The sequence below is a fragment of the Pyrus communis genome, chromosome 16 (assembly GCF_041283825.1).
Source record: "Pyrus communis isolate YQ-2024b chromosome 16, ASM4128382v1, whole genome shotgun sequence".
NCBI classification, from domain to species: domain Eukaryota; kingdom Viridiplantae; phylum Streptophyta; class Magnoliopsida; order Rosales; family Rosaceae; genus Pyrus; species Pyrus communis.
The window spans coordinates 28,368,759-28,380,489 of NC_142580.1; the positions used below are offsets into that span (position 1 = coordinate 28,368,759).

The 11,731-nt window shown below is 36.3% G+C and overlaps 1 protein-coding gene and 1 pseudogene across 1 annotated transcript; one reads left to right on the forward strand and one right to left on the reverse strand.

The window, feature by feature from the left end:
• Window positions 1-364: 364 nt before the first annotated feature.
• LOC148690245 (uncharacterized) lies at window positions 365-1,982 on the reverse strand (annotated as a pseudogene).
• A 3,801-nt stretch (window positions 1,983-5,783) lies between these two features.
• On the forward strand, window positions 5,784-6,890 carry LOC137732232 (uncharacterized). Its single transcript, XM_068471535.2, has 3 exons — window positions 5,784-6,200; window positions 6,287-6,340; window positions 6,434-6,890. The coding sequence occupies exons 1-3, from the start codon at window positions 5,882-5,884 to the stop codon at window positions 6,586-6,588; spliced, it is 528 nt and encodes a 175-aa protein (XP_068327636.1). The 5' UTR covers window positions 5,784-5,881; the 3' UTR covers window positions 6,589-6,890.
• Window positions 6,891-11,731: the final 4,841 nt, after the last annotated feature.

Sequence of the window (11,731 nt, forward strand, 5' to 3'; positions counted from 1 at the left end):
CAAATATACATATGCAGATGTTTGATGCAACCTTTTCTCCGCCATTTTCTTAGCAAGATCATTAATCCCCCACAATTGAGAAAAATAATTATCAAAACGCACAAAATGTGTATAAATATCAAGTTAATCTTCAAGTGCTGATCTATCTCGATCCGTGAAATCTTTAGGATACAATTAAGCAAGGCAAATAAGCTTTTCCTTATCAAAGGCTACAAATGAATCATTTGGATTCAAACATGCCAAGCAAATAAGCAATTCAGTGTTACTTTCAGCGAAGAGATCATCTAATTATGTAAGTTGGAAATCAATGACCTCAAAAAAGAAATCCACTTTGCAATGATGATGATTGGTCTTTCTTGGAGCCTTACACAATGACTTCCCTTGAATGACATGAATCATCCATATTAGGTACCTCAAATTCATGTTCGACACAAAAAAATAATACTTTATCAACCAAAAGATCAAAATTTTCATCATTCCTCATGCAACGTAGTTGTTCTTTACATGTCTTGACTAAAGCCATTGTATTCACAATCTCTTGATCTTTCTTTTGAAATGCTTATGACAAATCATTAGTAACTCCCAATATGGATTTCATCAAAAAGAGGAGAAACACAAACTCAAAAGATTGTATATCTTTTAATAACCTTTTTGCTTCACCAACACTATCATTGTAGCAATCTTTAACAATCATGTCAAGCATGTTCACCACAGATGAGAACATTGTAATCAAACTAATCAAAGCGCCATAATGTGAATTCCATCGTGTATCCCCAGCACATTTGAGACTAGTTTCTTGATTTAATCCTTGCCCCATTTCAAAACACTCATTTTCAATAGTTTTCGTGAGATTTTCTTGTTGTTTCTCTTTAAGTGCATCACGACACTTACATGAGCATCCAACAACATTCACCAAACTATTAGTCAATGTGAAAAAAGTAGCAACATCGAAATTTTTCTTTACTACGGCAACAAGAGCTAATTGTAGTTGATGAGCAAAACAATGAACATAGAATGCACAACTTTCTTCATCCGAATTTTTTGAAGGTCACTGAACTCACCTCTCATATTACTCTCGCCATCATAACCTTAACCTCGTAGGTTGGAGTAGCTCAAATCATGTAGTTTCAAGAACTCATCAATTGACTCTTTTAGTTCACTTGAAGATGTTTTGGTAACATGTTGGACTTCCACGAACCTTTCAATCACTTGACCTTTGTTGGCCACATAATCACCGTCATTTGCTCCTTTGTTGAGACATCACATGATTCATCTACCATTACAAAAAAGAATTTACTCTCTTTCACTTCCTTCATAATAGCCTTAACGATTTCAAGGGCACATGAATTGACAATATCTTTTTCAATTGAAAGAGCTATTAGCTTGAGATTTCCTAAAGCATTTTCCAACACAACTTCCTTTATTTTCTTGTCATGATTCGCAAGGAATTGCAAGAGCTCTAAATAATTCCCCCTATTATTCGAAGTGTCACTTTCATCGTGGCCACGAAAAGGAAGACCTTGTTGCAACAAGAACTTAGCGCAATCTATTGATGCATTCAAGCAATGATGATATTTCATACACTCTTCTTCTTATTGTTTGATCACAACTACTTCAAGATGTGTCTTTTGGTTCATGAGATAACTAGCTGCTTCTCTAGCTTTATTGTGGACACTACTAATAAGACCAACATGTTTGTCAAAACATTATTTTGTATTCGTCCATTTCTTAAAGCATACTCCAGTGAATGCATCACTTTCTAATTGTGAAAAGTTGATTTTAAAGAGATGGCAATGAAGACAAAATACCGCATCTTTAGATATACTATACTCCAACCAATCATATTCTTCAAACCACGAAACAACAAATTGTTTCTTTGCATGCAAAGTGTATGGGAACTCTTGCTTTGTAGGCCTACAAGGTTCCATTTGCAAATATGCTCTTCGTACCTCATCTTGAATATTAAGAGGATAGTCCTTCATTTGAATTCTTTTTCCCAGGTGTCTCTCAAGATTATTAAAATCGATGTCACACTCATTTTCTCTTGAGCTCTAACTACCCGAACAAATAGATGGTCCTATTGGCTTTGGCTTGAAAAATCTTTCCATATTTCTTATTTCTAAACTACACATATGACAAAAAAAACACAAAACATATACCAATTAACCAATAAACAAAAATTCCATCTAAATTCTAATGATCAAATGAGTATAAACATAAAACATATCAACAATCATATCAATAATAGACTAAAAATTTCCATCAATATCTAATATAATTTAATTGAGATTAGATTAGAATACCAAAAAACTTACTTAAATTGTGAACCAAATAGTGGTGGTCTAGAGTTTGGAACAAGTGGAGGTATGCTATTGGAGTAATAAAATTAGAATTTTAGGGTTTCGAAATCTGGAAAGTTGGGGATTGGAATTTGGGTGAATATGTTAAAGCTGCGCATTAGGGGAAGCAGAAGATTGGGATTGGGATTTAAAACAATGGACAAACGATAGTGTTTTATCCAATGTTTTTTTTTTAAAAAAAAAAAGTTAAAACAATTGGCCAAAACAATGTCGTTTTGGCCCAATTGTTAAAAGGGGATTTTCTTTCTTCTTTGCGCGCGGTCGTCTTCTCCAAGAAGAAGATGCCGCTGCAACTTGCAACCTGCACTCCACAAACCTCGTGTTCAAGTACGAGAGGTCATCGGAAAATTTCTAGCAGCGATTTAGGGTCGCCGAGGGGTCCTAGGACCTCTCGGGTCCCTCTGTAGATCCACTATTGTCAGGTAGTAAAGCATTTAACCTTAGCTGTGACTAGGTAATTGACCATTCCTCTAAAAAGAGGAGAGACATTTGCTCATGGGGTTGGAATTTAAAACAATGGACAAACGACAACGTTTTGTCCAATGTTTTATTTTATTTATTTTTTAAATAAAACAATTGGCCAAAACATTGTCGTTTTGGGCCAATTGTTAAAAGGGGATTTTCTTTCTTCTTCGCGCGTGGTCGTCTTCTCCGAGAAGAAGATGCCGTTGCAACTTGCAACCTACACTGCACAGACCCCGTGTTCGAGTACGAGAGGTCCCCGAAAAATTTCTAGCAGTGATCTAGAATCGCCGAAGGGTACTGGGACCTCACAGGTCCCTCTGTAGATTCGCTATTGTCGGGTTGGAAAGCATTTAACCTTAGTTGCAACTAGGTAATTGACCACTTCTCTAAAAAGAGGAGTGACATTTGCTTGTGGGCCAAGTAGTCTACTAGAAAGCATGGCGAAGGATTTGGGCCTTGAGGCCTGATGGTTGTGGATTTAGCCATTCTTCAGTGGGCTACTCTACTTAACTCACCAGGGTTAAGATGAAGGAATAAATTTGTTTATTTGAAGATCATTTGAGTAACACATGCCTAAAAATTAACATTAAAGGCAAAAATTATTCAATATATTGGCCATGATGTTCAAGGCCAAGTGGTGAACCAAAATTTAAACCTAAAGAAAAGAGGAAGGAAATGATAGTTTGTTTTATACCTTTGAACAACATTAGGCTTTCACAAAATTTTAACCCAAGTGAGGGCCTTCAATCTTTGTTCCTTTGCTCCTTGTGTTGTGTTGAATACAATCCCCAAGTTTCAAAACGATGGAACCTGTAAACCAATTACTTGGAGTACACATATATGGCTTTGGGGTACATTGTCCTAGTCTTCAATCTTCTTCTAATGTTACCATTATCTCAACCAATCCCTTCGAGTACATGTGAGAAAGGAAACACTAGGCCTTTGGGGCCCAAGAATTTTAGCGCTTACTAAGCTAATAGATTGCGCATAAATTTTTCTTTTATAAATTATATTTTACCACCTCAACTTTGGGTCACATAACCAACCATACCTCATCTTTTGAACATTGGAATGACATACATCAATTTACGAATTCGTTGCAATGTCAGACCTTCATTTGTAAATCTGTCAAATTGATCATTAAGTGATGACCATGGTGTAAAAAATATATAGAAAATCTTGGAGATGACATATAAACTTTTATCCACAAGAGACAAGAATGCCCTCATTTTCAACCATTAAGAAGACTTGAGCTGCTGACCATGACTTCTCCAAACTCTCCTGCCCATAGCAAGGAAAAAAGTCAAATGTATTAAAGATAGGCTTAATAACCAAATAATATCTTTAAAGATTTCCTTATTGACGACCAACTCAATCAAGCAAAGAATCACCATCAAATCCAATCAAGGATTCCACAAAATAATTCCAAGATATTTATTAATTAAATAATATGTTCAAGATTATTCCTCAAGTATCTTTGAAATATCTCAGCATCTTAAAGATATTATCCTATTGTATCTAACGGATGACACACTAGACCAAATGGACGTGGACAAATGGCATAGCAATCCCTACACATGTGACCGACTATCTCCCTATAAACACCTCATTCTCTACCAAATTCTGGTGAGCTTTGCTACGCAATTAAGCCCTAAACTCTCTCTTTTTAGAGAAACTGACTTAGGCATCGGAGATCCATTGGTCGACTCCCCGAGCAGCCTTTGGGTCTATGGTTTTGGTCTTTGATCTAAAGTGTTTAATTATTTTGTAGGAACAATTCATCATGTTTAAAAACACCGGATATTTTCTACAACAAATTGGTGCTTTTCATTAAGACTGATTTAATTCTCATTTGAAGGCTTTAGCAATTTCTTTTGAAATTTTCCCCACCTTTAATTATTCTAATGCTCCCAATCTTTGAATTTTAAATTCTTTGGATTCGTCCTTGGAGAAAGGATAAAATGGTTAGAAATTTGAAACCACGACAAATGGAACACCCTATGTACTTGGACATGGATCAGAGAATGGAGACCCTGATGTGGCCTTCCACCGCTGCTCTTCATGGCTAAACTATGGGACTGGGGACCCTTGCCGCCACCACGAAGCACTGCAACAGCCAACTGAGGGAGCCAGACGACCCAAGCCCACTTGTAGGAGGCTCAGTGCAAGAAACAACTCCAACAGTAGCCATAACTTGTAGAAGCCCGTACAGAAGGTCAAACCTCGCAAGCCATGGTGCAAGCCCAGGACAGGCTAACCTCAGCCATGCAGGCAGCCTAATTTTATTAAAAAATGCTACTCTTACCACATTTTTCATACCATATTTGTACTATCTCTTCTAATAGAGATCAGACCTACATATGTTGGTGAGTCCTACCTCTATTAGAGATGTGGTACAAATGTGGTATGAAAAATTTGGTAAGTGTATAATAACTCAAATTTATTTCGTGAGACGTATTCAATTGGGATTTTGAGGTATTTTAATTGATTTATAAATTCATAGATTTTGATGGAGTTTAATTGATTTGTAAAGGTTTCATGTAAACTTTTGGTTCAATTCCCTCGAAATATCAGGGGAAGTTGTGAGATTTGTGATTGCTTAAATACACTAAAAAATCTCTCAAATTCCTCAACTTTTTAAACTTTGTTAAAATCAATTCCTAATTGAGTAAACTTTGAATGTTATAAACTATTTTAAAATTTTAATTGAATACACTTTGAATTTTAAAGAATCACTCAAAGATCCTAATAGAATACACTACATTTATTTAAAAAAATTAAAATTTCAATCAAATACCCCTAAATTTTTATTAAAAAAATTAAAATCTCTCAAAATTTCGAATGAGACTACTCAAGAAGAGCGAAATTTTAACGATAATTCTTTTATTTTGTTTTAAAGAAAACAAAGAATAGAAACAAAAAGAAAAAAAAGTTTTAATTTAAAAACTCCACATTAGAGTCGTACATTACACACAAGGCCACATCTTACTAATCATTTCTTATCTTTCTCTTTCGCTTTCTCTCTCTGCATTTCTCTCCGCCGTGAGTCTCTGACCATGCAAAGACAGTCACTGGGCGGGTCACCGGCGTCGAAGCTCCACCAGACACACGGCGGACCCAACGACCAGACCCTCACCGTCGTTGACTCCCCCAAACGCAATAAGGACCTGTCAGTCTTTTCCACCACCGCCGCCTCCTCCTCCTCCTCAATCTCTGCTGCCTACCAAGACGACGAGGATCACAAAGCATCGAAGCCTCACCGTCTGTCGTCACCGCCGCCCATCACACCACACAAATCCATCCACGTTATCCCCGTCCTCACTCTCTTCTGCTTCCTCATCCTCTTCCTCTTCTCCCACATCCCCTCCCAATCAGGTACACTCTTGATCAGTCAACGGCTCTTAGCTCATCTCTTCCTCATTTGAATTCCAATCGTGACCGTCCGTTTTGTTCTCCTTCAGATTTGGCTCAGTTCAATGGCTTCACTAAACTGCCTGGATCGGCGAAACGCGTAGGTACGCAATGCAGATAAAATCATTCTCAATCCTGACCGTCGGTTTTTTCATTTCTTAAATTTGTTTTTTGGCTTATTTTTTTTTGTTTTGTAGTTTCTGCCGACAGCGAAATCGATGACATCGGGCGATTTATTGACATCCGGAAGAGCGATGTTTTGGCTATCCGCAGCCTCCGGAATTTGCAGGACACCCAAACCCAAAAACTCGTCCCCAGATCTCGCTCTCATCGAAAAATCGCCGATTTTTAAGCCGCATTAGCTGGTTCTTTTCTCTGCTGTAATCTCTACGCCACTGCTGTACTGCAGTCTCTCCGTCGGTGGTCACATACGGATGAACTCGCACGTGCCTCACCGTCAGCATCTGTTCGCACGTGCGTCTCCGCTTGCAGGACAGAGGCTTAAGGCTTAAGGCTTTCGTTTTCTTTTATTTTTTTTAATTTTTTTAAAACTATTTTTGGTGTAAAAATATTACATAAGCGCTTGCGTCGCTTAATTTATAGAAAGATTTCGAACAGAGAAATAACGTGATTATATAATTTATATTACTTACAGTTGTTATTTGTTTTTTATTAATTTTTTGAATCATCTGAGTGTGTTGTATGTATTTTTAAAATTTCTGCAATACAATCGATATTTTTAAGAAAATACTAGAAAAATCAATAAAAGATATGAAAATGAGGGTAAAGTTTAAATTTCATATTAAACTAGACAAATTCTTAAATTTAGGTTAAAATTAACACATATCATCAATATTTCTAATACATTTATTAAATATAAAAAAAAATTATATTTCATTCAAATCAATGTTTGACGTGTCACATCCCGGCCCAAGCAGGACCACTTCCCTAGCCCGACTCCACCGTAGCACGATATTGTCCGTTTTGGGCCCCAACCACGCCCTCACAGTACGCCCTCAAGGTTTTGTTTTTAGGAACTCACACGAGAACTTCCCAATGGGTCACCCATCCTGGGAGTGTTCTCGTGCGCTACTCGCTTAACTTCGGAGTTCCAACGGAACCCGAAGCCAGTGAGCTCCCAAAAGATCTCGTGCTAGGTAGGAATGTGAATATACATTTAAAGATCACCCCTTGGGCGATGTGGGATGTCACATGACGATCTTAAAATTTTATTTTAAATTTTTATCATTTTACAACCGATTTTGTTTTCGGAATTCAAGATATTCGTCAATATTTTTACAAATTGAAAAAAAAAAAAAAAAAAAAAAAAAAAAAAAAGTTTAAAGTTGCGCTTGGTGGAGTACAGCTGGATGTTCGCAATGGACCGTTTTCCAGCTAGAAAAATGTACTAGTGTCCTGGGTGGTGGGGGTGGGAATCAGGTGTCGTTGGCATAATTTGCAACCACCGTTAACAGCGTTATCATATCGTGGCAACTGTTTTGGTCACTGAATTCAATAATTGATTTGGTACTCATGCAAATCATTGAGCCTGGTACTATTACACGTGTCAATAATTTTTTTTATGTTTTGTAATTTGTAACTGTTAGCTAGTAGCTTAAATAAAGTCGTTTTTCATAGGGATTGAATGAATAATTTATCTAAATACCGAATCTTAATTAATTATTTAAAAAAAAAGATTGGAAAATGTTGATTTTGAATTTAAAAATAATAAAAATGAATTTAATTAAAAACAATTAAAGAAATTAACTAGAGAACAATTTAAAGAAAATGAATTTGTAAAAGCCTAGGATTTCGTTTCCCCTTAACAATCCTATGCAATTTTATCAATTACATAAGAATTTCTATATATATATGCAATTTTATCAATTGCTTATGAGTTTCTACATACATGCTTTGAATGTTAGGTTTTCCTAATACATATTTTCCTCGTGATGTTCAAGCGAAAACGTATATCTAACATGCAACCCGTCTGTGATGTTCAGATCAAATATAAACATGTAAGACTCATTAAGTTTTGTGAAAACCCTTTGAAAAACCGTGCAACTCTTAAGAGCGTGATGTTCGCCTTAAGTGAACTTACAATTACTAATCACAAGAAGACTTCCTCAATTTCAGGATGATGTTCCAACAGAAATTGCATCAAATTACTTGTCTAAAAACCCTAATGGTCGCACATCATTAAGATAATTAGATAGTTTAATCATGGTGATTAATAATTCAAAGCAAGCATGCATCCATTCATAAGCAAATTAATAAAATCACATATTCATGCTAAGGCTCATGGCTTCACCCTAGCAAAATAACTAATTACAAACAATCACAATAAAATATTATTAACAACAAGGATAGAAAACACCTAGAAAATAAACTTGAATTGTCAAAGGCTTGTGCGTGCATTTCCGCCTCTCCTTCCCTTCTAATCCTAACGACTAAAAAGTCTTATTTATAATACTACAAAATAAAACCCTAAAAAGTCTTAGAATAAAACTAGGAAACATAATAAAATAATAAAATAGAAAATAAAATGTTTCCTATTTAAACTGAAATTCGAACTTCTTAGAAAATTAGACTTTTAACCAACCAAACTAACTCCGATGTTTTGGCTATCCGCAGCCCTAGGGAAGAAATATAATGACGGAAAATTCTGAAGCCAAGGCACCAAAGGCAAGCCAGACTCGAGCCCTAGTCGAGGCCAAAGTGGTTGCTTCAATAATGCAAGCCCATGAGGGGTGAGCATCAACCCATAGTCTAGATAGGGCCCAAACCATTGGATTTAGTTGGTGCAAGGCCCCAAACATCTCAGTAAATATAGCCGAGATACTCATTGCTTCGGTTATCTCCACTGCTACTTGCGAATGATATCTTCCTTTGCTTCCCGAGAACACAATATTCTCAAAAGTATTAGTCAAACAATCCTTGTGGTGAATGACCCTGCATGAGCGATTATACTACAATTTACTTGTACTCTTGCAAATATTTTATGTGATTTTAACTCTATTTGCGCAGGTACTAAAAATCATATCACAAGCTGTTGGATTTCCAATGGCTATTTTTCTAGGCCGTTGGATTTCTAACGGTAAAAAAAATTTCAACTCTCCTCCAACGACTAAATGACGTGACACAATCTGGACCGTTTGATTTTTCGATGAACACATTCTTCGGCTTTAAAAAATGAAAAATGTTGTCATTGGCCACATGTCACAATTTGGACTATTGGATTTCGATTTTTTTTTTTTTTGTAATCCAACAATCCAGATTAATTAAGTTAATAAAAACTATAAAAAATTAATTAAAAATCTGAAAAAATAAATAAAAAATAATAATTTTTCTTCTATAAATACCTAACCATAATCTTCCACCTTACACCACATTTCAACATATTCAAATACTTTTAACCAATCTTTCTCACAAAATTTTCATATCCTTTTGTTTTCCCAAAAAAAAAAAAAAAAAAAAAAAAGGGCTAATGATCCAGGTTCTAATTGGTTAATCTTTTAAGATGTTACGTTGTGTTCTAGCTTGGTTCAAGCTACTCAAAGTCGTTGGAGAACACTCAACCAATCACTTACTTCTTGGAGAGACACGCTAGCCTTAGCCAATTCTAATCTTCAAAGTAGCAAAAATTTAGGGGATCAGGTGATAATATATTATTTTTTAGTTTGTATTATACCCAAATTGACATTAACTACTTTGACTATAAATTTTTCTTCTCCCGCATTTTGTACACACTTCTGCAAATGCTCCATATGAAATCACTTGCAAGATAGTATTAATATTTTACTCATAAAGGAGACCCATAACACTAAAAGTATCATTCTTTTGCCTAAAGTTATGAATCATGGTTGCAAACAGCAATCATGATTTTGTTGAACAAATGTCGTTGCATTCTAAAACAACGTCTAAAGTAAACATCAGGGTATGCACTTGAGACAAAATAATCGTCCAAGAGATCTTTACTTCGTTGTTTCCTCCTTCTATTGAGGTTTATGGAATGCTTTGGCTTGCAGATCTCACTCACAACTTGCATGACACGACGGGTGACACACCTCGACCTAGGATGTCTAGTAGGACTCCGAATCGAGCTGTGTTGGCCGATACCTGGAAAGTGATGAAGCCATAAAGTGTATGGATATGGAAGATGTGAATAAATTTAAACCTAAAAGTGCCTAAATACAAGAGTGTGCGGTGAGCAGGTATGAACCCATTTCACACGTGATGACAGAGCATAAGTACAGTACAATAAAATAGGGTGAGAATTATACCATCGATGATAATCGCCTACACCAATATTTGCCAATAATCCTTGTCGGTACGAAAACTCTGCTACTAACACCTGGAGGAGCGAAAAACAAAGGTGAGTGGGCCTAAAAATAAATCTTTAATAATAAAAAAAACCTTTTGAAAGCGTTATAACCCCAAACTGTAAAATCCGTATAGTTCCCAGAAAATAATACTACTACGTAGATATAAAAACCAATGCACAAGAGTAGCGAAAACTGAAGTATGTCATGTCATAATATCTCAGCAATAATAAATGTAAGTCAGGTGTGAAACCAATATAAAATAGTATGCCAGTCGGAGTCACCCAATGTGACCTGTACGACTGGACCTGTAGCTCATCAATATAGGCTAGCACACAAGTCGGAGTCACCTAGTGTGACCTGTACGACAAGCTAGGTATAAATATGTACGCTCAAGTGCTACAATCATGTGAAAGCTGTGCGATAAAATGCAGGTCACCTATGAGTCGGAACCATCTATTGTGGTATGTACAACAGGCTGGCACCAGACTTGGATCCAAGGTGAGCGTGCGGTGCAGAAAGTGAACAATCACGTGAAGGCTGGCCTTAGCCCAGGGTGGGAGCACTAATACCGGGGTGTAACCATGATAAGCGTTAAATAAATGTGTGCATACCAATGCAATACAACCACATAATACTCACCTGAAACTTACCTGAGTCTCCTAGCATCACACAATACAATTCATAAGTGTAACACTGCAATATTTAAAATGTAACTTACTTACGACATGGCAAGCAAAGTATAGTTCCATATAAAAAAAACGTTTCTGGAAACTGTAAAGTTTACACACACACACACACACACACACACACACACACACACACACACACACACTATAAAAAGGAAAAAGACCCACTTTCCTGAGGTCCGCACTACAACTCCCTAGCACGAATATCAAGGCATCATGAACAATCGTCGCCTAGAACAAATATCAATTCACAACTTAGAATTCTTATCGATAGAACATGTAACTTACGTAAAACACATCCCCAGGGACGTTCTAGAATGATTTGAAATTCATTGACCAAAAGTCAACTATCAATCAAAGGTCGACAGTAGGGTCCACAACCCTACGTAACTCAATCTGAAAGATCCGTACCTCAGATTTCCGATCCGTAACTTCTAAAGATCCACATTATGCTTCTAAAACATCATACTAAAATTTCATTACG

Bases quoted from the DNA above. Each gene is read 5' to 3' on its own strand.
- LOC137732232 (XM_068471535.2), top strand. From the start codon at position 5,882: ATGCAAAGACAGTCACTGGGCGGGTCACCGGCGTCGAAGCTCCACCAG. The intron at 6,201-6,286 runs GTACACTCTTGA...GTTCTCCTTCAG, and splicing joins CCACATCCCCTCCCAATCAG to ATTTGGCTCAGTTCAATGGC. The intron at 6,341-6,433 runs GTACGCAATGCA...TTTGTTTTGTAG, and splicing joins TGGATCGGCGAAACGCGTAG to TTTCTGCCGACAGCGAAATC.